General features: G+C 42.3%; 1 protein-coding gene across 3 annotated transcripts in view; it reads right to left on the bottom strand.

Annotated features, from left to right (window-relative positions):
- The window catches only part of stac (SH3 and cysteine rich domain), a 144,866-nt gene that overhangs the window by 38,038 nt on the left and 79,129 nt on the right, over positions 1-27,699 (bottom strand). For all 3 annotated transcript variants that reach the window (XM_048528612.2, XM_048528614.2, XM_048528613.2), the window contains 2 exons: positions 25,217-25,292; positions 24,758-24,825 (listed from right to left, as the gene is read on the bottom strand). In XM_048528612.2, the coding sequence (XP_048384569.1) occupies positions 24,758-24,825; positions 25,217-25,292 (144 nt within the window). The remainder of the gene's footprint in view (positions 1-24,757; positions 24,826-25,216; positions 25,293-27,699) is intronic.

The raw sequence follows: 27,699 nt of genomic DNA on the forward strand, positions 1-27,699 counted from the left end.
AGGATCTATGGATCAGTCTCTGAATTGTTTGAAGGAGCAGATAGTTGAATGTTGCAATTGTTGTCAAACTTATTCATGGATTTGTAAGTTGATTAAAACTGTTCTGTCCTGATTCGTTTGATAGTGTTGGCTGGCTAGCTGGTTTCTAACACTCAGAGTGAGTCAGTCCTTCTGTTGTTAAGTTTCCTTTTCACTGGCTTGCTGCCTAGTTTGCTTCCAACATTCATTATGACACAAATAACAAGGTGTAGAGCTGGATGAACACAGCAGGCCAAGCAACATCAGAGGAGCAAGAAGCTGACGTTTCAGGCCTAAGGGTCTAGGCGCCAAAGTCAGCTTTCCTGCTCCTCTGATGCTGCTTGGCCTGCTGCGTTCATCCAGCTCTATACCTTGTTACCTCAGATTCTCCACATCTGCAGTTCCTATTATCTCATTATGACAGAGTCTTTTTTTAGCTTTATTTGTAGTACAGGGATTTTTAAATGCCTGTTCTCAGATCTGTGATGCTCACAGCACACTAGTCCACATGGTAAGACATCAGGCCTCTCACACATATAGGCTAATATTACAGAGATAATGGGAACTGCAGATGCTGGAGATTCCAAGATAATAAAATGTGAGGCTGGATGAACACAGCAGGCCAAGCAGCATCTCAGGAGCACAAAAGCTGACGTTTCGGGCCTAGACCCTTCATCAGAGAGCTCTCTGATGAAGGGTCTAGGCCCGAAACGTCAGCTTTTGTGCTCCTGAGATGCTGCTTGGCCTGCTGTGTTCATCCAGCCTCACATTTTATTATCTAGGCTAATATTACAGACATTTTTTAAACTCCTTTTCTTCGACATAGCTTGAAAGTCAAAACTAAAAATTCTGCAAGAGGTGGCTTTTTTGCTTAGATAGTAGAGTAAGTTAGCACCTTGTTATCTCTTCCTGTTACGTTTCTCTCCGATGGTAGTTTCCCCGAAACAATACAGGTGTGACATTCCATGGGTCCCAGACTGGGCTTTGATGGACAGTAACTGAAGGTACTTCTACCGTTCTTTTAAAAACACATAATTTGGAGTTACAAGTTTATGTCCAAAGTTTACTTCAAAGTTCTAACCTATCGTCGTGATGCCATTAAAGGGTTGCCAATGTTACACTACTGTCACTTCAGTGATAGTTGCTCTCACACTTCTATTAGGGTTCACAGTTAATACATAAAAGCAGCTATAACACTCACACACGATCAGGTCATCGAGCTTTCAAGCCAAATAGGACAACTTACCCATCTGACATATTTTCACCAAAAACCTTGCATGAAACAAGGACACATGCAGGGATAGGGGAATGGGACTGGGTGGGATGCTCTTTGGAGGGGCAGTGTGGACATAGAATGGCCTGTTTCTACACTGTAAGGGCTTTATAAAAAAAAACTATGAAAGGCGGCTTTGGTCAGAACATCTCAGAGGTATCTCAGGCACACACATCATATATCATGCTTTGTCTTTTGCTGACTCTCACAATTGACTGGACGTAGACACTGCTAATTCAGAACCCTTCTCACATTCTCTGTACCACTTTCTTTTTAACAACAAGTCTAAAATACGCAAACATAGCTCTGAACATTGACATCTTAATGCAAATCTATGACCATAGTATAAGTTCTTCTGTACCCAATGCTAATGCCTCAATGCATCTTCTACTGCAGGAGAAGAACATATGTAATAAGTACTAATATACCTAGACAGTTGGGGTATTCCTGAATAAGACTCCTGATTCTCTTCAAGATGTAGGCAGTGGAACTGACATGAAGCAAAAGATACTGTAGTTTTACTAAAGAGGAGACTGGGCGTCCGATGCACAACTAAACAGCAAAGTCTTAAACACATCATGGGGACTGAGGCGACTCAGTATATTAAGTAATCTTTATTTTTCTGTGCAGCCTCTAGATCCCACTCCTAATCCAGGAGAAAGAAAGAACCCCAACCCCAGGTATTGCTTCAGTATCTAGTCATGCAACACCTTCGAGGAGGAAGAGTCAACACCCACAAATAATGCATTTTCCTCCCCACCCTTCACTAACACAGAGACACTCACTTCAGTAGTAATCTCAGGAAGGTTCGTAATCATATTCTGGTCAGTACAGCCCGACAGGGGCCCATAGCTCATGCAGGAAGTTATAGCCAAGATTTCTGTTCCTTCAAGGGATGCTGGATAACAGGTCCCTGCTGAGCTGGGTGCAGAAGAACAGCTTCTGGATTCAGCTGCTGAACAGCTGCGGTTAGCCAAATGCAGGCAGAGAAGATCTGGCAGGGTATCAGAGAGCTTGCACAGACCAGAACAAAGTGACGAAGAGGCTACCAAGTTCTGCCTGATGTGTTGTTGTTGGAACTACAGCACATGGCTGCCTCCAAAGAACAGGGAATAGATGCTGTGGAGAACCAGGTCCAACCGAACAGTCAGTATATGTTGGATGTGCATACGGGCCTTCACTCCATCACTCTAGCCACAGATGCACTCAATCGCTGGCTGGAGGTAGCTGAGGGTTTTTGATGTTGCTACAGATGCCCCATGCTGTCAAGGGTAGATGGAGGTACCACTGCACACTGCCAAGAAGGAGGAGTGACAGTTAGCTACCCAGGGGTTATCACCTTAGGACCTTCTGCTCAGTCTGCCTCCATCAGCTCAGGCTTAGGAGGTTGCTTCTCCTTTTTTCATTCACTAGTTGAAGGTATCACTGACCAGGCAGCATTTATTGCCCTTCCCGAATTGCCCAGAGGACAGTTGAGAACCAACCACATTGTTGTGGGTCTGGAGTCACATGTAGGCTAGACCAGGTAAGGATGGCAGTTTCCTTCCCCAAAGGGCATTAGTGAACCAGATTTGTTTTTCCAACAATCGACAATGGATTCACTGTCATCATTAGATTCTTAATTCCAGATATTTTGTTGAATTCAATTTCCAACATCTGATGTGGTAGGATTCGAACCCAGCTCCCCAGAACGTAATCTAGGTCATGGATTAACAGTCTAGCGATAATACCACTCGGCCATCGCCTCCCCAGGAGACCTCCTGTAGCGAGAGCCCTGTAAGCCTCTGACTATGGGATGTGCATCTAAGTCACCTGAGGCAAGCCAGCACAACAGGCTACCTTATATGCAGATGTGGTTGTTGAACGAGCACCCAAATGTAGTGATAGAGAGAGAAAGATTAAAGAATTATGCAATCATTTTGGGTACATGCATACCAATGACACGAGGAACCAACACTGTTCCCAAAGCATGTTGCCCTACAGCAGTCCAGTGTCTATCTTATTACAGCTTCTGATTGGTTGAGTTTATCATGCAGCTGATAGCGAACGGCATTGATCGCTGTAGACAGTCACATGGTGAGCTGTACCCTGAGCACAGAGGCTGTCACTCTCTGCTGCTCTCTGGGTGGGGGTGCATGACCTTGAGTAAACACCAACTTCCGGATCATGTACTGCCCTCTGTATCGCTGCAAATGATGACCATTCCTTGCTCACTGATGTTTGGGGAATATACGTGTTTCAGCATAACCTCACCCTGATGCTGTGACCTGGAAACTGAGCAGGCAGTCAGTATAGCAAAGCTAACAAAATAACTTCCACTGAATGCCAAATCAAAGTAGAACAAAGTCTAAATATTAGGGTAGCAATATCTCTCAGTCACAATGGACTCTTAACTCCGAATGCCGAGTCAAATTAGACCAAAGCCATTTGGTCTCAAATATATCTGCTGGTTGGCCCAAGGAAACCTGTCTGCCACACCTCACTATTACACTAAAAACAAAGAACTGTAGATGTTAGAAATCTGAAAGCAGAAAATTGCTGGAGAACCTAAATAGCCCTGGTAGCATCTGAAGAAGGGTCACTGGATGCTTCTCTCCACAGGTGCTGTCAGACTTGTTGAGTTTCTCCAGCATTTTCAACTTTTGTTTCACATCTCACTACTGCCCAGGATTCTTCAATAGTAGCATCATTCAGGTCACCTCTCTCAGCATCTCCATCAGACTTCCCTTCTTCCTCGTCTAAGGAGACATGTGGCTGGTCCATCACTTCCTCTATTATGTCTTTACTCAACTTTTGAGCTAGATTGCACAAGAGACATCTCTATCCTGATGACAGGTCTGGCAATATTGGAGTGATCTATCTCAGAGAGCAGAAAATGAAAGCACATCTTCAGGAAACCAACTGTCTATTCATCGATCACCCTCATGGATGATTAGATAACACCATCAGTATCACACTGTACACTAAACCGTGTCTTCTGCAGGTACCCCTCATCATCCATGAGCCCATTATGAAGATGATGTACGGGAATGTAAATTCATGGCGCCTGAAACTTTGTAGAATGTAAAAGTCTCATGATAATGCCCAGGATAGAGGCACACTGCTCAAGAATTGTTGCTCATGGTCACAAGCTAGCTAGACGTTGAGGGAGTGAGATCCATTTTTCTTCTTGCTAGGACAATGCCAGAAAACTCAGAGCCAGGTATGCAGTCATTGGCCAACGGACCCATGATACTGCAAACCTGAGGCATTGGGCATCTTGCTCTCTGAGTCCATGGAGAATTGGACAAAACAGATGTGCTTTCCTGAAAAGGGTGTCTGTAAACTCAAGTGCACTTATGCGCGGCTGATTGAGAGATTAAACACACATCCCTGATCGTGGTTTGAAAGGATCCGGCAGTGAGGAAGTTAAGTCCTGCTGTGATCTTCAGCTCCATGGGTACAGTACTACACCACCCCCCCCCCCCCACCCCCAAGCTGCACAGCTGAAGATCTTCCTGCAGGAAGTTGGAAATGTGCAGCATGCTGCTTGACAGATACACATGGGGTCCCTTCTTTAGTGTCTGCTGATGCACCCAAAGCTGGAGTGCCTTGAACTTGAGTCTCTGGTGCTATCGTCACTAGGCAGCCTTTCATCTTGATCCCCTTCTCCTCCTCTTTCGTGCAATAAAGTCAGTGCAGCTGCTGGGTTTGGCTGTCAAACATATTGCATTGAGGTAAGGATCTGTGAACAAATAGTAGGAAAGAGATAAAACATAGGACTGCGGATGATGAGGATCTGAAACAAATAAAAACAGAAATTGCTGAAGGAATTCAGCAGGTCTGGCAGCATCTGTGGAAAGGAATAAAATTAACATTTTGAGTCCAGTAACCCTTCTTTAGAACTGAAACTTCTGAATAAGAGTCACTGGGCGCGAAACATTAACTCTGTTTTCTTTCCACGGATGCTGCCAGACCTGCTGAGTTTCTTCAGCACTTTCTTTTAGCAGGAAAGAGATGATAGGTTTTCTTTTGAGAACTTTCCCTGGTCAACCTAATGTCTGCCCTGCCACCCCAGTTACAGTAAGCTCATCCTGCATTATGGATGACCAGTTACTCTCTTCTTGAGTCAGCCACATGCAAGAAACGTTTAGCTTTGAGCATTATCGTGCATTTCACGAATGTTTACTCTGACTCTTAGTGGCCTTCATTATGCCCTGCTACCTTGGGATCAACGGCATGTTTAATATAGTTTGTACACAAACGTTGGAATTATTGCAGCTTTATTCCCATGTTCACAACATTCAGATGTGGAGATCAATGAAGCTGTTGCACACCCTAGCACCTGCATTAATGTTGTGTGAGAGTTGTTCTTCAGCTTAGAGCTCAGTGCACTATGGAATCTGGTTGCAGTGTCAGTGTTAAAAGTGGCTAGAGCCACAGAGAGTGATTTATTCTATGTACATCCTCAACACAGTGCTTGCTCAATTCATTTTCTTGTTTTCTGTTTCACCTGATATATCTGAGTGCTTGAGCCATACAGGAACTCTCGGAAATAGACCTCAAGCCCTGCCATCTCAGCAAGGGCCTCTATATTGACCTGACTGAAGAGAAGAAAGGTGTATGTATATATTTTTTTGATTTATTTCTCCTAAATCAGCTTCCTTTAACCCATATCTTTCCTCCGCCTTCTTCTTCCTGCTTGTGTCCCCTTTAGCAAGCTTCGAGCCACCCCTTTAAGAGAGACTTCACTCCCTACTTTCCTCAAGCTTACCTAGCTTCCCAAAGCCCACACACCTCCAAGTCTCCATATCCAACCCCAGCCTTGCCCTGCCCATTATTCCATTCATTGCCTGCTTTACCTTCACCATCATGTGTCATGATCCCATTGTGTTCCTCAGTCTCAATAGGCAGCCTCGACTCTTCCTTATTTTCATCAGTATAGCTCAGCCCTCTGCCTTCTTATTGTGAACTCTATTCCCCAAGATTATGTTGGCATGCTCAACAACCATGCCCTTTATGTTTAATTCCCTGCCATACCTTCTCACTTTTATCTGTAAGGCTCGAGTTGAGTCCTTTTTGCTTCAAGCTCCTCCCAACTGCTCTGATCAGGTTTGTCATCATCAGTCTGTGTGACTGCCTCACTTAGGTAGGCTGGTTGGAGAAGCACAGTCTGCATCTTTTGTACTGTTAATGGTAGACAATATTATGCATGACTGGCCACAGATTATATCTCTGACGAACTGCTGCAGCAAAATAATCAAGGTGGCTAATGGAATGCTGGCCTTTATATCTGCAGGCCTGGAGTACAAGGGATGCACAAGTTAAGCTCCAGCTTTACAAAACCCTGGTTAGATCCCAGTTGGAATACTGGGACCAGATCTCGGAACTACACCTTAACGCAGATACAGTAGCTTTGGAGGGAGTACAACTGAGGTTTACAAGATTGATACCTGGACTTCAGTGGCTAAGTTATGAGGAGAGATAATGCAAATTAGGAACAAAAACAGAAGTTGCTGGGAAAGCTCAGCAGGTCTGTGAAGAAATAATCAGACTTAATGTTTTGGGTCTAGTGACCCTCCCTCAAAACATAGCAGATCTGTTTTTTTCTAGAATTTAGGAGGTTAGGGAATGATCTGATTGAAGTCTTCAAGAGATCAGCAGGAAAATACAAGGTAAATAACGAGAAACTATTTCCACCAGTTGGGTTCTATAACGAGGGGGTACAGGCTATAAATTAGGGGCAGATCATTCAGGAGAGATTTCAGGAAGCACTTCTACACACAAAGGGTGGTAGGTATTTGTTACTCTCTTCCGCAAATGGCAGTGGATGCTGGAACAGTTGTTAATTTTAAATCTGATATAATACCTTTGCTTAACAAAAATGTATCTAAGGGACATGGGCCAAAGACAGTTATATGGAGCTAGGCCACAGATCTGCCATGATCTCATTGAATGGAAAAACAGGCTTGAGGGGCTGAATGGCCTACTTATATTCCTATGTGCATAGTCACTGCTGTAATATTGGAGGCGTAGCAGCTAATCTGCATACAGTTTGCACCTCATAGTAAAGGAAACTCTTTGGTTGCAAGAAACATTACATGATGGGATTTCACATTCAGTTAAGCATTCAAAAAAAGAGAAGAGTGGGTCAAAGGTCTGTATTTTAAACTTAACGGCAATTAACAGATAACAGGTTAAGATGAACTGGCAAAATAGGCTACAGGTTACGTTAGTACTAATGCGGTAGTTGACATTTGAGGAGATATTTCGTGACATTCACCAGTGATATACACCAGTAAAAGAAAGAAAGACTCTGTAAGATAAATGCATATCTATAGATAACGAAGGTAATTAAAAATGGCACCAAATTGAAAAACAGTGCATAATGCTGTAATCTGATCAAGAAAGAAGTAGACCTTTTCTTCAGAGTTTAAAGGTATTAAGGGATGTGGGGAGAAAGTTGGAATATAGCATTGAGATAGAGAATCAACCCTGGTCATTTTGAAGAGCAGAGCTGGCTTGAAGGGTTGGATGGTTTTACTCCTGCTCCTAGTTTTAATGTTTCTGTGATGTAATGATTAGTATAGGTCAGAAGATTGGACAGAATTTTAAAACCAGCAAAAGATGACTAAAAAAAACATGAAAAGGTAGAAATTAGAGTAAGATATAAGGCTAGCTCAAAGAATAAAAACATGTAATGAGAGCTGCTATAATTATTTAAAAAAGAAAAGTAACTAACAAAATCATAGGTCAACTAGAGAAAGAGCCGAGTGAAGTCATGAGAAATAGGGAAATGCTGGAAACATTCCACAGATATTTTGTGTCTTCTCAATAAAAGATACAAATAATATGCCACAAATACTTACAAATCAAGAAGTAACAGGGAGAGACAAACTGAAAGCAATTATCATTAACAGGGAAAATATACTGAGAAAACTATTAGAAATAAAGGCTGACAAGCAACCAGGACTGGATAAACTTATCTTAGGATCCTAAAAGAAGTGGCACTGGAGATAATAGACTCATCATTTTAATTTGATCAAAATTCCCTTGATTTGGGAAAGGTATCATATTAATTACCCTTAGACTGGAAAAATCAACTCCTCTGTTCAAGAGAGCAAAAAAAAGCAGAAAATAGGTAAGTACAAGCCAGCTAACTTACCATATCATAGAATCCCTATGGTATGTGCACAGGCCCTTCGGCCCAACAAATCCACAATGTTCCTCAGAGCTTGCCACCCAGACCCATCCCCCTCTAACCCACGAAAGCTACACACCCCTGAAGACTACAGACAATTTAGCATGGCTAATCCACCTTACCTGCACATCTTTGGACTGTGGGAGGAAACCAGAGCACCTGGAGGAAACCCACACAGACACAGGGAGAACATGTAAATTCCACACAGATAGTTGCCTGAGGGTGGGATTGAATCTGGGTCTCTTGTGCTGTGAGGTGGCAGTGCTAACCACTGTGCCACCATGCCACCACCCCACCCCCCCCCGAAATGTGTCAAAGGGAAAATGCTAGAATCTTTTACTAAAAAGGTTACAGCAGGGGGCTATAAATCTAAATACAGCTAGGCACAGCCAACAAAGGGAACCATTAGATATTGTGGATGTGGATTTCCACAAGATGCTTGATAAGAACATAAGAACATAAGAACTAGGAGCAGGAGTAGGCCATTCGGCCCCTCAAGCTTTCCCCGCCATTTAATAAGATCATGGCTGATCTTTTTGAGATTCAGCTCCACTTCCCCGCCCACTCACCACAACCCTTAATTCCTTTACTGTTCAAAAATTTATCTAGCCTTGCCTTAAAAACATTCAGCGAGGTAGCTTCAACCGCTTCACTGGACAGGGAATTCTACAGATTCACAACTCTTTGGGTGAAGAAGTTCCTCCTGACCTCAGTCCTACATCTGCTTCCCTTTATTTTGAGGCAATGCCCTCTAGTCCTAGTTTCACCTGCTAGTGGAAACAACATCCCTGCCTCCACTTTATCTATTCCCTTCATAATCTTTATGTTTCTACAAGATGTCCCCTTATTCTTCTGAATTCCAATGAGTATAATCCCAGTCCCCTCAGTCTCTCCTCATAATCCAACCCTCAAATTTCGAATCAACCAAATAAGGTTGCACATCAAGAATCGCTATATAAAATAGAAAGACACGGCACTTGGTGGAGGTGTAAAAAATGATCAGAGGTATAGATAAAGTGGATAGCCAGAGACTTTTTCCTAGGGTGGAGGTAGCTATTATGAGGGGACATAGTTTTAAAGTGAATGGAGGTAGATAAAGGGGAGATGTCAGAGGTAGGTTCTTTACTCAGAGAGTGGTCAGGGCATGGAACGCATTGCGGGGAGGGTAGTGGAGTCAGCCTCATTAGGGGCATTTAAGTGGCTTTAGACAGGCATAGGGATTATAGTATAAGGTAAGGGTGGAGGTTAGATAGGCCTTGGGTTTAGGGTAAAAGTTCGGCACAACATCATGGACCGAAGGGCCTGTACTGTTCTTTGTTCTATGGTGTGGGGACAGGGGGATGGCAACACATTATCAAAGAGAGAGGATTGGTTGCCTCTAAAAAAGCAGAGACAAATGGTTTATTTTTAAGTTGGTAAGCTGTAGCTAGTGGAGAGCCACAAGGATCAGTGCTGGATTGTCAAATATTTATTAAATATACGTATGTGCATATAAGAACTGATGAAGGGACTGAGTACGTGATAACTATATTTGCAGACAACACAAAGATGGGTTGTAAAGAAAATTGTTAAGAGAACAAAGTGTCTTACAAAGAGATATTGATAGGTTAAGTGACTAGCAAAAGACAAGTGGCAAATGATGGATAATAGGAAAATATGAACTTATTCACTCGGGCAAGAAGAATGGAAAACCAGCACATTACTAAAATGGAGGAAAACTACAAAACTTCGTGGTACAGAGGCATCTAAGCATCCCGGGGCATGAATCACATGACAAAGCTACATTGAAGGTACAACAAGTGATTTAGAATCCAAACGGTGTAATAAAACATGCTATAAAAGGAAAATTTTATTAAAGTTGCCTTGGGTATTTGTAAGACTATGCCTGGAGAACTATGTACAATTTTTATCTCTACACAAGTGAGGATATAATAGCACTGGAAACAATTCAGAGAAGGTTCATTTGACTGATTCCTATGACGAGGGGTCGATCTTAAACAAGCATTTAGACAGGTTGGATTTGCATCCATTGGAGTGTAAATGATTGAGAAGTAATCTGACTGATACATGTAAGAATCCCAATAGGAATTGATGGGGTGTAAGCAGAGATGCTTCTCCTTGTAGCAGAGGCTAGAAATGGGAGGCACAGTTTAAAAAAAAAGATGGTCATTGATCTGTGGAATTCTTTTCTCCAGAAAGCACTGGAAGAAGACACAGTTCAGTGGATTATTGGCAAGAAGGTTGATGGATAAGAAGAAGTAGACAGAAAGGTAGAATTCAGGCCACTATCGAATCAGCCATGATCTTATTAAATGGTGGTTCAGGCTTAGAAGAATGAATGGCCTTTTCATGTGAGAATTATATGTCCATATATTCACAGCAAATGCCTACAAATAACAATGATATAGTGACCAGATGTTCCTGTGATGTTAACTGATGGGTAACTTTTGGCTGGGATACAGTGGATAGCACCCCACCTTCTTTAAAATAGTGATGTGTGGGCTTTTACATATGTCAGAGAGGATAAAAGGCAGCTCCTCTAATATCTACACTCCACCAGCACTACAACAGAGTCTCAGCTGAAGTGGGACTTGAACCCATAGCCTTCTGAGTCAGTGATAAGGGTACAGCCAACTGAGCCATTGCTGGCAGATGGATTACTGTGACACTGCTCTCCCAATGCTACTTCCTCTTCACACCATATGTGTTCAATGACTATGATGCACAATTAGTCACAAGCAGGTGCAGGAATCAACTTATGATATCAAAAGCTTTGTGCTAAGTGATGCCTTGCTGGAGTATTTTTATCCTTTGAGATGTGCACTAAAAGGACTGATTTCCCTCTATCACTCTCCCACTCACAGTGAAATGCAAACTCCTCAGCCCTGGTTTTCCATGCTTTTGAATTAGGAGATGGCATACCATGGATTGCAGATTTGTGAGATCTCTCAAAGTACAGTTTTGGGAACAGCACATCAACACAAAGGTCTACTTCATTAGGGCAAGGACAAGTATCATATACCATCCTGATGGGACTATATCACTGTTCCTTTATTGCTTCTGGGTCAAAATGCTGGAAGTCCCTTTCTCATAACACTGTGGATGTCCCTAACCACACAGACTGCAGTGGTTCAAGAAGTTGTCACCACCAACTTCTCTAGGGTTGACCCAGCTAGTGATTCATTCCACCAATGAATAAAAAAAAATTTAAAGCCTGAATGCTTATTCGTGCCACGGATCTCCATCTGAAGAAAATAACAGGGAGGAAGTTATAATCATTTTTTGATGGCAACTTGCATGATATACTCACAGGAATGCAAAATGCTGCAAACTCTGGAAATCTGAAATAGAAAATAATGCTGGAAATACTCAGGTCAGACAGTATGTGAAAACAAAAATGCATTATATTCAAACTTGTTGTTCTCATTCATACCCATTTACCTGGTCAGAACTTTCACCTGTATAGCAGTAGATAATGGGCACTGTCGGCTCAGAGACCTCAGAGGAAATTAATTTTTCTGAAGGTGTACCATCACAGGATTTCTTCTAAACATGTATCTGCTCAGGGACCTGTACTTCAGTGACATCAGTTAGGTAGGTTGCTAGGTTTTCTCCTGGTTATTTACACTTTACGAGTCAGCAAGAGCAAACAATGGGTGACAATGTAGAGTTCATGTCAAGTGGCACAATATCTCTAAGTCCTGCTCAACTTGACGTGGTTGTGATGTACTCAAAGGGCCACTGAGGAAGAGATGAATCATCAAAGAGCAGGAGAAAATGTGCAATACACTGACAGACTTTCGAATTTTTTTCACCATTATTACAGAGAGATTGAAATAATCAACATTAGCATGCGGGTGAGATATCAGAGACCACTGAGACCCTGCCTTCTTTCATGGCTAGCACAGCCAATGAACAGATCTAAAGAAAGAAGGTAAAGTCATCATCACAGTCTTACCAGACTACAGACCTGCACTCTCATTGCAGAGATCTCACAGGTGATAGGTCTGAGGGGGTAACTGCACCTCAGGCCAGGGGAGAGTTTGAGAAAGAGAGGCCTTTGTAGTATCCTCAGCTGGTGTAGGAATTGAACCCACACTGTTGGCATCGCTCAGTATAACAAACCAGCTATCCTGCCAACTAGCCCCAAGTGCAAAGACCATCATCCAGCCAACCAAATGAATCCAAGCTTGTCTTCATCATTTGTGCAGAATTGGGATGCTGGCGTATTGTCCATCACAAAAATCTTGGCAGGGATCTTAGCCTTGGTCTTATAGAGTCACAATGATCTACACCAGAGTGATCTCGAGCACAATGCTAAAGCGACATGTACATGGGCCACGAGAAAGATGTTAAACAATCATGGAATGGGGTACAACACTGAAAGCATTTCCATTTCTGACCCACATGCTGCTCTGCGTCCTGGAAGGAGAGTATGTCCCCAAGCTGCTGCAGGTGGAGCAGTCATCGATGGGGCTCACAAGACTCCAAATGAAAAGGACATTAGACACAAGGATCTTAGCAATAAGTGCAGAGATCTAAGTACGTTGTTTCTACGTTTGTTGAAGTCACAGAAGTTCAGACATATAGAAGGAGAAGAAACAAAAGTGATAATTAGTAGTTCAACAAGTATATCCACATGGGTGTATCACAAAGTGTTGTTTTGATAGGTTTTGTTTCTTTACTTAGCTCACATAAAGTTCACTTTTTCTCACTGTTTTCCTGCTTTGTCCTCCTCAAGTGCTGGCCGCAAAGTAGCCTTCTCACCTGAATTTGAAAGCGTGAATCATCAGGTCAATATCCAAAGAGTGTCTGTTTGGTTGAAGGACTGTGTTTTGTCAGTGGCTGTTGAGGGGTAAAGGAGTGGGATGAGAGTGACAGATACACTTTCCGGCACTATTGGCAAACTGTTGTAAAGTAAGTGAACTGACCATTAATAAGGAAATCAATCTCTTCTTCCCTGCCTGACCTCCTTCTTCTCAAGTTGTCAGCAGAGGATTGGAGCTCTTGCATTCTTCCGCTTGCAGGTCCAAGCCTCACTGCGGTGCAGTGGTGTAGAGCCTCCACTGTAGCACTTCAGTTGGCCACTTCCTGATGGTGCCATGCCAAGTTTGGAGTGGGTAGCCCTGATCACCTAGTCACCAGCTTTCACTTCTGCTGTTAGGATTGAAGTAATCAGAGATGTTGAACTGCAACAACATGGAAGCATCGTGGCCGTTGCTCAGGAACCTTATGCAAAACCATGTGAAGACAATTTTTTTGTGGTCACTCATACTGGGGGAGTGAAAGCCCCTGCCATTGATAAATGCTTCAGGTTGTTCAGGGGTTGCCTGAGTTGGTACATGTGGACACTCAATGATGCCCTGTACCTTTGGGAAACCGGTCAAGGCTGCAAAGCGGAGTCACTGCTCATTCTGAATGACATATTCACAGTGCCGATGTAATCAGCAGACTTGGGAAAACAAACCCAGATGTTATTCTATGCCAGAAACCCAGACAGTGAAGGATAGAACTGGAGCCAACTTTTACACATTTTTGTATTTATTTACAAAATGATGCATTACAAGCAGTTGACTCCGAACTACAGTATCAGTCTCTGTCTACTTATAGAGAATGAATGGCCATTCACTGCTCACAGCTTACAAATAATTAAATGCAATTAATATGAAATTATCAGATTTTTTTTCTCTGCTACTCATAACTACACCTAACAAAGGATCTGCTGTCATTGATCTGCCAGGCTATCCTGTTGTGCATCATTCCCCCCCACCCCCCACCATTTCTACAGTCATTTACCTGCAACCAGTGAAGTCCATCATCCAATTACATCTAGGTCTACTCCTTATTCTGACGCCCTCAACTTTGTCCTCCAGTAGAGATCTCTGTAGCTTTTCAGCTCTGATCAAAATGGCTGAAACAATGGTAGTTTCTTTTCTGGATGCCATTTTTTCAGACTTCCTTTTGCTCTTGATATTTCAAGCACCTCTTCACTTCACTTATGGTCTAGACATGGCACTTTAAGCATACGCCTTAGCATCCACATTTCAAAAGGACCTCTGTTTTCTTCCACACATCTTTATTTATTGTCCAGGACATCTACAGAACATCTAGAAAGCCTTTGAGAAACAGAAATAGAAGTGATAACAGAAATTTGTGATTGAATATATACTAAAGGATATACTTTAAATCGACTTGAGACATTGTTTGCTGAGATACACAAGAAACCTAAAACAATGAAATGCATTCAGTATAGAACTCCAAGCTGAATGAGTCAACTCATTAAAGTGATCTTGAAAATTATAATTGAAAGAAAAACACATCTGAAGCAGAAACTGGTGAAACATAGCCTAGATGGTGAAGGAATGAGGGAAGGAATATTTAACCCATGAACAACCTACGATAAATAATCGAGAAGTACACAAGAACATCTACACGCACATAGGGCAATGGAAAATGTGTTTGATTGTGTTCATCACAAAAAGTTAAGTAATGTGCTGCTGAATTGTGACATTGACAGTAAATACGTGAAATGTAACGAAAGCCATATTTGGAGAAAATAATGAGCAGACTAGAAGAGGCAAATGTTTCAACTGAAGAGAGGAATACAACAAGGGTCCTATCCTGTCTCCAAAAATTACTCAATCTGTACAGAGAACAAATATTCAGAGTTAGATATACTTGAGGATAATAGCAGAAAAAACTCAAAGAATGCTGATAACACAGCATATTTTGTAGCATCAGAAAATATTGTAGAACATGGCCAGGATTTTCTTAGCAGTGTCAATGACAAGGGTACTGCTGTTCTGCTCATAAATTCATGACCCAATGTCGCTGTGCATTTTTATTTGGGTCTATTGATCCTGGCATTCACAGAAACGTGCAGCACACCATCTCTCCAGGAACTCAGACAGCAGAATGGCATTGAGGGGATACAGGACCTATACCGTTACGTAAGTTCAAAGTTCAAATTTTTGAATGTTAATGAATGGGTGAGAGGATGAACGAGTAGGTGGGTTAGGGTAGGTAAATAGGTAAGTTGGTAAGTGGGCAGTGGATGAGTGGCAGGTGTGTGGATCGGGTGAGTAAGGTGGGCGTGTGGTAGTTGGGAGGATAAACGATTGGAGAAGGAGGGGATTATAGTTGGATTGGCACGGAGACCAGTCTGGTTTGGGAGTCAGAACAGTTATTTGGGGTTTGGGGAATATTTGGGAGATCAGAGGTAATTGAAGGATGATTGAGATTGGAATGTGTGATTATCCAAGTGTTAGGCTACATTATAACGAACAGGATAGATATCAAGGTAGGTAATGCAGCTCTGAGTCAAAGGCATTTCCAGATTTTACAGGGAGCAAAGTGGGTATTCATCGGGAGTCTAAGTAGAGTTTAATTCCCGTGTAGATGTGCATGTCAGGATTTCTGAGGTGTCCTGATGGGCATTTGCAGATTATATGCTCAGTCTCTGATGATCTGGAGTGTGGAAGATTAAGTCATAAGAAAAATCTAGAGGTTGAGGTGCTTTTATGTTATGTTCTTAAGATGTTAAATTATCATCAGCTTTCTGTGTCCCTGACAAGCCTGGACTATAAATAAAGAGATTCCTTTCACTATCTTTACAATAAAAGTTACAGTTTATATAACAGCAAAAACCTTCAATCAAATTAAATCCAAAACCTCCATTCTTTGAATAAAATACTAGATTATGAGAGTCCTTCTTCTCTAGGGCCACAAACAATTTCTTCACACATATAGAAGTTCAGCCATGAATTTAATCAGTGGCCTAACCCCAGGAAGTTCCTGCTTTTGGGTTATTCTTGCTTTAAAAAAAAACAGCCACCAGAAGCTCAGGTCCTTGCTCTGCTCTATCACTGAGCTTCAATATACCGACATGATTGCTTACAATTTTGGAATTCCTCATTTAATTGTCCATTGACTGTTCAGACCATTACAGTATCTGGAATTGTTGGAATTTAGGAACAGAAGCTTTGTAAAGGTATTTCTGAAGCAAGTATTCAAGCGAAGGAAATGGCAGAAGGCCCTGGAGAAGGGATCAGGGAATTGCAATCAGGCAGAAAAGTGTACAAAATTTCAAGCCTACGCAATTAATGCAACACTTTCCACTGAATTTTTCATAGGCTCTGTGAGATCTGTAAATGCTTTGAGAATTAATATTTCATATGCTGTTCTTTTTGAAAAGTTGCCTCCCTCCATTTTCCTCAAGACCGCATTGATCTTTGTGCTCTTGCATTAAAACAGCAATCAAGGGAAAGTCCACTGGAAATTATACGGCTATTCTTTAAATCACCTGAGTGGAGATAAATATTCAATTATCTTAGAGGGTCTCCTACTGCAGGACAACTCTAGTTTAATGCCCAAGATAAGGTAAATTTAAAATTAAGAAGGTCTTCTGTAATGTGAGGATTCTTAATTGAAAATGCTTTAAGGTTACGGGATCCAAATGTAAAACAATTTCACTATTCTCACTGGGTACCTGCAACAGTTATTATTTTAATTTCTTTTGATTGCATTGTGGAATTCCAAGGCATTGGATTCAGGGACTTTAGTGTATTTGCCCACTAACATAACTGCAGAGTTATGGAAAAAACAGTACTATTTAAGATTCAGATCTCAAATTACAGCATAACAACGATAGGATAGGCATTCAGCAGAGATTAATCCTATTAGTGAGGACCAGCAGATGTGCCCAATGTACCTGGGCCCTCTGGTGCGATGGTAGTGTCCATACTCTGGTCTGGGACACCCAGATTCAAGTTCCATCTGCTTCGGGGTGTGCAATAACATCTCTGAACAGATTGATTGATAAAATAGGTTAAATTTTAAAAATGTGCCAGTACACTTACTTAAAAGGCAGAAATTTGCCCTGTTTGGTGAGTACGTTTTGAGGCAACTATATTTGAGGCTACTATTTGTGAAGTCAGAGCAAGTACTGTATTTGCATGACCATTTTCCAGATGTCAACGGCGATGAATCAGAAATAAACGGAGTGAAAAACAGCTCTAAAATCGAATGCAAGTGAAATAATCCGGCAAGAATGTGAAATAGATTATCACATCATACGTTATTCTAAATTTCTACAGAAGGTAGTATGAAAAATCAAATTAAATTTTGTAGTCAGGAATGATTGTTTCTTCCAGACTATTTTTGATGATTAAAAGCATAGCATTACACATTGTGTGAACATATAACGGAATTTTAGCTTCATCTGCAACGGAGCTCAATGTTGCCTTAAACAGTCTCAGTGTGATAGAAGGGGCGAACGAGCCGTCTTGGTGTATGCCTCTCATTGGTATGGACGGCTTTAGTCTCCATGTCAAATTGAAAGAGAAACAAAACACCACTGTGTTGATACTCACATTACTAGGATTCATTGGACTTGACACTAAGTTTGAAATTCATCTCTTGAAGAAATATTTGCCTCACAAACTTAAATCATGTTCATGGGCGTGTCTTACTTTCCATTGCTAACTCTAAAAGTGGAAAAGCTCGAATTTTAAATTTGCCTTTTCTCTTTTTAAGATATTGCTGGACCAAACGTCTCCATTTGGTATTTTACTTTAAACTGTCTTTTGGGTTCCTCGGTAAATATGACATGTTAGTGCTTGATATTCTCCCATATGGGATCAAAACATATTTTATTCATAAACACATTTACAGACCTGGCCAATGGCTCCTTGGGATCTTGACATTTCCTGAGCCACCAGATACTAAGGCCTTTCAAGAATTGATAAATTTAGTTAGTAGAATATTATGACACCAAGCCCCTCTAATACTTAGATGTAATTGGTTTCATTTGGCAATTTGAGAACCAGGGAAATCCGTACCAGCATTTTTGATGGGTTAAGACCGCTGGCAGAGGCATGTGGCTTTGGTTTAAGCTTTAGTGAGATGCTGAGAGACAGTTTGGTAAGAGGGATTAATGACATAACCATGTAAAAGTGCCTACTAGCTGAAGCCCAACTGGACTTAAAACAGGCACTACAATTCGCTCTTTCATTAGAATATGTGGCAAGTGGAGGATTGAGTTGCAGGATATTCCAGAGAAAGTGGGCACCCTCGCCAGAATGACTGAACTTGGAGAGCACCACTTGAGTGAAGGCAACTGCATAGCTTCACTCAGGACGAAAGTGGAATAGAGAGACCCTTGGTCAACCCACAGTGAAACTTCAAAACAAAGCCAATCCTGAGCCAAAAGTTTCTTCAAGATCTGGGCCGGCAAGCCATTATAGTTGCTGCCACTATGCAGACTTGAGACAATAAAACAGTTTCACTAGACCTAGATTGAAGAAGAGAACTCATTGGCTGGTATCCAGGGGAGTGTATACTTTGGAAAGTCTACCTACATCTGGTTTGATGCCTAGCAACATCTGAATCAAAAACAATCAAAATAATCATCTGATGAAAATGGTCATCTGCTTTGATTGGCGTTCAATGCTGGTGCAGCCATTCCAGTGATCAACCTCAAACAAAATTCGCTCTGAACTCCAACCCTTACGCTGGTGCAACACCTTGGCTAGACTGAGAAGCTACACTGGAACCTTTACAGGTTCTGGTTTCTACGAGAAGTAGCTGGTGGAGTTAACACTGATTGTAGTAAAAGACTCGGGCCCCAAGCTCCAAGGGGTGAAATTCATTGATAAAGATTAACCTAGATTGGGTCAACATTTTCTGATTAGAGAATGGCTGCCAGAATGAAGTACCAATAAAATACCTCTAAGTTTTTCAGGAAAGTCCAAGGACTATCAAAGGAGCCAAGGTGACCTTGCATGTTGACCAGGAAGCAATTCCACAATTCTGCATTTTCCACTTATTTAAATGACATTCTAATAACAGGAAAGACCACTTGGATAACTCATTTCTCCCAGGTGGGTGTATGCCTTAGAATTGGTGTTCCAGAAACCCCAGTGACCTATTTGGGTTATCGAGTTGACAAGACCGGGTTGCACATGTTGGAAGCTAAAGTGAGGGTGAGCAAAGTTGTCCTGGCTCCCATGTCTGTATTGGAGCTTAGGTCTTTCCTTGGGTTGGTGAATTACTATGGAAAGTTCATACATAACCTGGCCTCCATCCTGGTACCATTGTATCAACTCTCAAAGGGTCAGCCTTGGAAAGGGCTGCATAGCCAAGGCATCACTTTCAGGGAAGTGAAGAAACAGCTATCAGCCTCTAAGGTGTTGGCACGGTGTGATCCCGTATGAGATCTAGTATTGACATGCAATGCCTCCCTGTATGGTCTTGGGGTAGTATCAGCTCATTCGTGGCCCAATTGAGAGGAACGCCAAATAGCGTACGCAACCAGAACTGTGGCTAAAGCAGCAAGTAAATATGCCCAGATAGAGAAGGAGATTTAGTGGTCATATTTGGAGTCAGGAAGTTCCACCGATACCTTTACAAATGTACATTTAGAACATAGAAAAGTACAGCACAGTACAGGCCCTTTGGCCCACGATGTTGTGCCGTGGAATAATCCTAATCCAAAAATAAAATAACCTAACCTACGTTTCCCTCAATTCACTGCTGTCCATGTGCATGTCCAGCAGTCGCTTAAATGTCACTAATGACTCAATTTTCACGACTACCACTGGTGAACTATTCCATGCGTTCACAACTCTCTGGGTGAAGAGCCTCCCTCTGACGTCTCCTCTATACTTTCCAACTAACACCTTAAAACTATGACCCCTCGTGGCAGTCAATCCTGCCCTGGGGAAAAGTCTCTGGCTATCGACTCTATCCATGCCTCATTACCTTGTACACCTCGATCAGGTCACCTCTCTTCCTCCTCTCCAGAGAGAAAAGTCCGAGCTCAGTCAACCTTTCCTCGTAAGACAAGCCCTCCAGTCCAGGCAACATCCTGGTAAATCTCCTTTGCACCCTCTCCAAAGCCTCCACATCTTTCCTATAATAGGGCGACCAGAACTGGACACAATATTCCAAGTGTGGTCTCACCAGAGTTTTGTAGAGCTGCAGAATGACCTCGCGGCTCTTAAACTCGATCCCCCTGTTAATGAAAGCCAAAACACCATATGCTTTCTTAACAACCTTATCCACCTGGGTGGCAACTTTGCAATAATAACAGACCACAAACCTGGCTACATGTGCTTAAAGACAACAAAGCAGTGCCACCCATAACTTCAGGCCAAATTCAGTGGTGGGCTTTAATACTAAGTGCATACAAGTTGGCACACCATCCGGGAGGCCAAGTGGCAATTGCAGATACATTGAGCCACCTCCTGCTGGCAGGTACACTGGAACTGTACTGCCAGTGAAAGAGTGCGTCACGGTTTTAAATTTTCTGGACACACTTCCAGTTGCAGCTGACAGTATCAGACTGTGGACACGGAAAGATCTGGTCCTGGCAAAACTGAACCAGCTGGTGGTGATGGGGGAAACTAAAGGGCCATCAGAGCCAGAACTGAAGCCATTTTGGGCCCAGAGAGACCAGATCACAGTACAGGATGGCATATCATTACGGGGGCCAAGAGTGATTCTCCCAAGCAAAGGTTGCTACCAGGTACTGGCTGAGCTCCACTAGCTCATCCAGGGGGTTTCTAAAATGAAAATGTTGGTGAGACGTTATGTCTGGAGGTCAGCAGTGGAAGCAGACATAGTCATATTGGTGGGGCTGTGCACCAAGGACAGAAATTACTGCCAGCAGCTCCCCCATGTTCATGGGGATGGGCGGATAAACCCCCAACTCAATTACACATCAACTATGTAGACTCTTTCATAGACTCAATGTTCTTGGTCATTGTAGATGCCCACTGAAAGTGGCTGAGCATGTTTGGAATTTATTTGTCAAACATGGAGAGGACGATAGAAGTACAGTCGTCTTTTGCAACATGCTGACTCATGGAATTGTTGGTCACAAGTAACAGGCCATTGTTTACCAGCAGGAAATTTGAGTATTGAGCTCCATACCATCTATCATCCAATGATCTGGCAGAAAGAATAATCCAAAATTTGAAGGCAGGCTTAAAGAAACAGCCCACAGCTTCACCAGATACCAAATTCCTGTTTGATTATAGGGCCACCCCTCATGCAACTACAGCGGTAGCACCAGCAGTGTTGCTGATGGGGAGAAGACTCTGCACCAGATTAAATATGATCTTCCTGGACTTGAGGGTGAAACGGCATCAGGAACACCAACGCCAGCTACAAGATACAGCTAAGTGAGAGAGACAGTTTACTTCAGGGGCTGAAGTTTACTGCTGGAACCATGGGATTGTCCCAGCATGGTTGATACGAGGTCAGGTCCAGTGAATCACAAAGCTTGGGTAGGTGTGATGATTCTGAACAAGCACATGGACTACATGAAAGCTGCAAGCCCACAAACTGAGCAGGTGCCAAACGTGCCCAGCTCCTCGATAGCTTTTCTGACTGTTCTGGAACCCGTGGACTCTCCAACAAGTGCAGGAGATACCTCAGAATCTGAAATCGACATGGCAGATGTTGCCTTTGTACCTCGATGCGTTTGTAACCTGAGGAGAGAATTAATTTCTTCGGAGATGCTCTGGGCGTGAGAAGCGAGTTACTGTGTGTTAGATACTGCCTGCATTAGAAGCAAAGTTGGAGGAACCTGGTCCAGTGCTAAGACACCCCAGGAGGAAATACAAATAAAAAGAACTGGCTTATGTCCTCAGACTCAGAGGGAGAAGGATGTAGTGACAAGAGAATATAAGTTCTCTGACTGGACCAGATTAACAGGTCCAATCAGGGAGCCTTGGCTGACAGATAAGAACAGGAGTGTTAGACATGCTGTTCACTGAGAGCTGGCTCTGTGGGAGCTGGATCAGTGTCAAGGACTTTCCGTGTGTAAATAAAGGGTGACTTAGTATGGAACAGTAACAACTGCTGATAGTGGAGTCGGAGACAACAGTGTGGAGCTGGAGGAACACAGCAGGCTAGGCTGCATCAGAGGAACAGTAAAGTTGATATTTCAGCTCAGGACCCTTCTTCAGAAATGTCAGAAATTTCTGAAGAAGGGTCCTGGCCCGAAATGTCAACTTTTCCGCTCCTCTGATGCTACCTGACTTGGTAAGGGTTACTGGTCTCTGCAGAGTTAATTCTGTCACCAGGACAATGCATACCATCACAGCTGAGTCCAAGACGGAGTTGAATTCAAATGAAAGCTGTGTGTGCTGGCACAAAGGCTGCATGTCTGCATTAGGAGAAACATGGCTTAGGGCAAATATTTAAAAAAAATTTAAATGTTTTATTATCTTTACGCCTTCCTAATATTTAGATGCTGTATCAGTGCAAAAGGGAAAATGCAACATTTTTATATGTTGTTTTTGCCTGCCATGGTACAGATTTTCCTGGTTGGATTGGAATGCCAATGTTAGCCTGCCACAGCCATTTCTTCATTTCCAACTTGGAATTCAGGCTATCAGTTGTAACCTTCCCAGAGGTGCCAACTGAAAAGCCACCTCAGGAAACCCCTTCCAATTAAATCTAGTAGACGGTCAGGGGAGTGTGAGGTACAATCAGGAGCATGTCTGACCAGCAGCCCAATGGGAAAGAAGGTATTTGATGGGGCAGGCAGAGACTGTAGCACTGTGAAAAATAAAATCTCATGCATGGCTGTCAGAGCACCACTGTAGAGCAGGAACTCTCCCACAAAATGGCCTGTAGCTGCATCCGTCACATCTCTGCTGGGTCACAGATAGTAAGAACTGTCGATGCTGCAGTCAGAGATAACAGTGCGGAACTGGAGGAACACAGGAGGCCAGGCAGTACTAGTGGAGCAGGAAAGTTGATGTTTCAGTTTGGGATCCTGGCCTGCTGTGTTCCTCCAGCTCCACACTGTGTCATCTCTGCTGGGTCTCTGATATACAGTCAAGAGATTGCTTCCACTTCAATTTTGGGTTGTATCACTGACTGGAGTGCCATCAGCCATTGATAAGACCCGAAACTACCATTACATTTGGGTTAACTGGGCTAGTTGTGGGCAAAAGTATCCATCTATCTACTGCTGATTGGAGGTTAGCTTCTGCTGCTCAAGCTTCTGAAGGAGGGTCTAGGCCTGAAACGTCAGCTTTCCTGCTCCACTGATGCTGCTTGGCCTGCTGTGTTCATCTAGCTCTACACCTTGTTAGCTCAGATTCTCCAGCATCTGCAGTTCCTACTACCTCAGAAACAGATATGAGGATGCGTTTTGGCTGTCGCATGTGTCATTAGATGTGAGAAGCCTCCAATTCCCGCCTCCAAACCAGCTCCACATGATCAGGAAAAATCAGTCCTTTTATCTAGATTTGTTACAGTTCAACTGATTTGAAGTTGAATGCTAGGATTCATTAACAACTACATTGTCATCTTAATATGTATGCCTGAAGGCAGACAAAGCTGCTCTTTTCCTGTATGATTATAAGAACAGAAAAGTAATGCATTATTCCAATGCTAAGTGGCATCTTAACAATCTTAACATTAACGGGCTTAAAGGACAAGCTATACCTGAAGGCACTTAAGCACTACAGGCTCAATGGGATACTGGGAGTCAATTACAAGGTATTTTTTATTATTTACTATATTTTGCCAACTGTTGCCCTTTTAAATTTAGAAATTTGCATGTGCGACAAGTATGTCTAAACTAAGTGGATGAGCATTTTTATTCTGCCTTGTAGGATGGGGATTCTTATCTTTCAGCTGAAGAAGCTTTTGTTACTCAAGATCGGCATCAGTGCTGATATTAAAACGTCAACAATTACAGATACACAGTCCTTGTTGCTTAATGAATGCGACATTTTACATTTCAAAAAGGCTTAATGATGATTTACAAACTTTATTGTACTTGGGAAACTCCTCTTCCAAGTTCATTCACCTGTCCTCGACCCCCGCTACTGCTTTGTTTGAGAGATATGTGGGTAAAAATGGAATTAAATTATGGCACACAGAAACCTGGAACAGAAAAATACCACGCCACTTAAAAAGATGTACTTCATGCAGGTAGGCAAGAACATCACAAAAGATACAGAAACTGGGATCCACTTATCTAAAGAAACCTCAAAACTACTTTCCCTGCTGCAATGATGCCAGTCTTGCCAAGGAAATCCAGAATCAAAAAGGAAACAGTTGCAAGTACGGATTCAGGAGATCAGCTGATCTAAGTATTTGAGCTTTACATCTTTACACTGAAAGGAAACGTTAGTCTCCCCTACCCCAGGTTTCCACTCCACTCCTAAGTGCAGTCAATGCTAGCTCTTCTTCCATGGCCTTTGTGGTTAGAGCTGTTGCATTGCTAAATGGGTTCCAAGATGGTCTTATCAGGTTCTTACCTGAGAACTGGAAGGCTTCCTTTCTACCCTCGCGATGTTTTCAAGCCCATTCTCTAGAGAGCCAAAGACTACAAAAGAAAAGGAAAACGTCATTATTGCTGATAACCAAAAATCACTCATGCCCTGGTTTCATTTTCTGCTCTGCGTGTAACATTATACTTTGCGTCTCAGTAATTTGTAAAAGGATAGATTTCAACATGAATCATTTACAATGCTTAAAAAGCCCACTCTGGAACAAAACAATAAGTACAATGTGAAAATTGATAAGTTACTAAAAATCATGTTCGTGTATTTTGTTCAATTACAGGCATTAATCAGATGTTGCTTAAAATTTTGTAGCAAAATTCTGAGAATGGAACAGAAGCACGTTTTGAAGAGTAGATTGTTCAGACACAAAAGCTTCAGGTCTCAGTGATTCCAACAGAAAAAGTTGAAACGCAGATTTAGTTTCATGCTTACCACTATCACTGTACTCTCTTGATAGCCTACGTGAAGTATCAGCACCTTCCTCTGGGACTTCAGCCAGGTCTGAAGCCTGAGACAAAGAGGAAGAGAACTGTCTCACAAATGGAAATTAAGGCCGGTCACATTGGTGAGGTTTCAACAACTCCAGTATAATGTTAGCTTAAAACAAAATCAAGAAATGTGAAATCAACGTACAGAAAACTGGAAATGCACCTGTGCCAATAGTCAGATAAAGGGGCAAGAATGTATTTCAGTTAGAATCTCTACCATATGAAAGCAGGCCAGTTGGCCCATTGAGTCTGCACCAACCGTCTGAAGTGCATCTCACCCAGACCCATCCCCGTACTCTAGCCTGTAACTCTAATTAGCTAATCCACCCAGCCTGCACATCCCTGAACACTGTGGGCAATTGAGCATGGCCAATCCATCTAACCTTTGGACTATGGGAGGAAACCCACGCAGATACAGGGATAATATGCAAGCTCCAAATGGTCAGTTGCCTAAGGCTGGAATTGAACCCGGGCTCCTGGTGCTGTGATTCAGCAGTGCTAACCACTGAGCGACTGCGCCACTCCAAATGACTTGTAATGAACAGGTAACCAGAGTAAAGGAAAGACTGATCAAATGATTGAATAGATAATGCAGTTAATCAATAGGCATTTTGTACAAATACATCAGGCCTTACTTTGCTAGTCACATAATGTTTGTTAGAAACCTGAGTACAGGAATAGGCTGTTCAGCCACTCGAGCCTCCTTCACCATTTACGTAGATCATGGTAGAATATCTCCCTCAATACTACTTTCCAACATTGTGTGTATCCCCTGATGTCATTAGCCTCTAGAAATCTTTTTGTATTTAAATCATGGGATGGGTGCATCACTGGCTAGACCAGCATTTATTGCCCATCCTTAGTTGCATTTGATAAGGTGGCAATGAGATGCCTTCTTGAACGATTCCAGTCTGTGTACTGTGCCATTAGGGATGGAGTTCCTGGATTTTGATCAGCAATTTTGAAGAAACAGTGATGTATTTCCATCTATCAATTGATTTCTGTCTTGAACATGCTCAATGACAGACTTTGAAGTCCAGAATTTCAAAGACTCATCACCCTCTGAGTAAAGAAATGCCTCCTCCTCTCAGTATTAAATAAGCTGCCCCTTATCCCGAGATTATGATCCCTGATTTCAGACTGACCACCCACAGAAATATTTTATATAAATCTTTCCCATCAGGTTCTGTAAGTTTCAGTTAAATCACTTCCCACATTTTGAAACACTAAAGATATAGTTAACTTGATCTCTCCTTTAATAGAAAATCAGCCATCCAGAGATTGATCTGGTGGACCTCTGTACAATCCCTCTGCAACAAGTATATCCTTCCTTAGGAAGGGCCATTTGTGGTTTAGTGATCCTACCTTAGAACCAGAAGGTCTGGGTTCAAGTCCCACCTGCTCCACATGCGTACCGAAACATGTCTGAACACACTATTTAAAAATACCTATACTGACCAAAACTGTACACAATTCTACATGTTAGGTCTTAGTGAGGCCCTACACAACGCAATACTTCCACATTCAATAGGAGGAGAAGTTTTGAATGGCACTGAACACTCTGTATTAAGCAGCATACATGCCTACATTTGGCTGAATGATGAAGAGGTCATGGATAAATTATCTGATGTTGGTTAGGCCTAGGACACTACCCTGAAAAACTTCTGCAGCAATGTCCTGGGAATGAGATGATTTCACCTCCTACAATCAGCTTCCTGCATATTAAGTATGATTCCAATCAGCAGCTTTGCCCTGATAATTATTAACTGATGTTTTGCCAGGGCTTCTCGATACCATATTGATTCAAACTGATGTCCTGACTTCAGTAGTTTTGCCCATGCTTACACCAAGACTGGTAAACAGGTTACATGGTTAAATTGAAGAAGACAAGCTCATCTCCTTAAAAGAAGGGAGGGAGTTTTGGTAAGATATATTCAAATCATGAGAGATCTAGACAGAGTAGATTGTGAGAAACTTGTGCCCAAGGGCAGAGGGGTTGAGAATCAGTGGACACTGAAATAAGGTGAACGGCTGAAAAACGCAAAAGGCAGCGTGAGAAGATACATTTTTGTGCAGCATCTGGCCAGGTTTCAGATTGCAGAGACTGATTGGGTGGTGGAGGTATTGGATAAGGCTATGTTGGCCCTGCAGAGAGCTGGAAAAGGCATCAAGGGCTGAATGGTCCCCTTCTGTGTTGCATTCTTGATTCCAAAATGGGACTTGGTGAGGGTTTGATTCCAAAACCATGAATCATTTTCAATCACTGGGTGTCTTTCTTAACCAATGTGTTATATATTTGTACTAAATTTCAGTTGTTACTGCCCGGCTAATTTGAGCAATCCTGTTTGTACTACCTCCATGATGCTACATCCACAGCCTTCTTTATTCTACCACCATAAGCAAATATGAGCTGTATAATACAATTTG

This window comes from Stegostoma tigrinum, chromosome 5, assembly GCF_030684315.1.
Source record: "Stegostoma tigrinum isolate sSteTig4 chromosome 5, sSteTig4.hap1, whole genome shotgun sequence".
Lineage (NCBI taxonomy): Eukaryota > Metazoa > Chordata > Chondrichthyes > Orectolobiformes > Stegostomatidae > Stegostoma > Stegostoma tigrinum.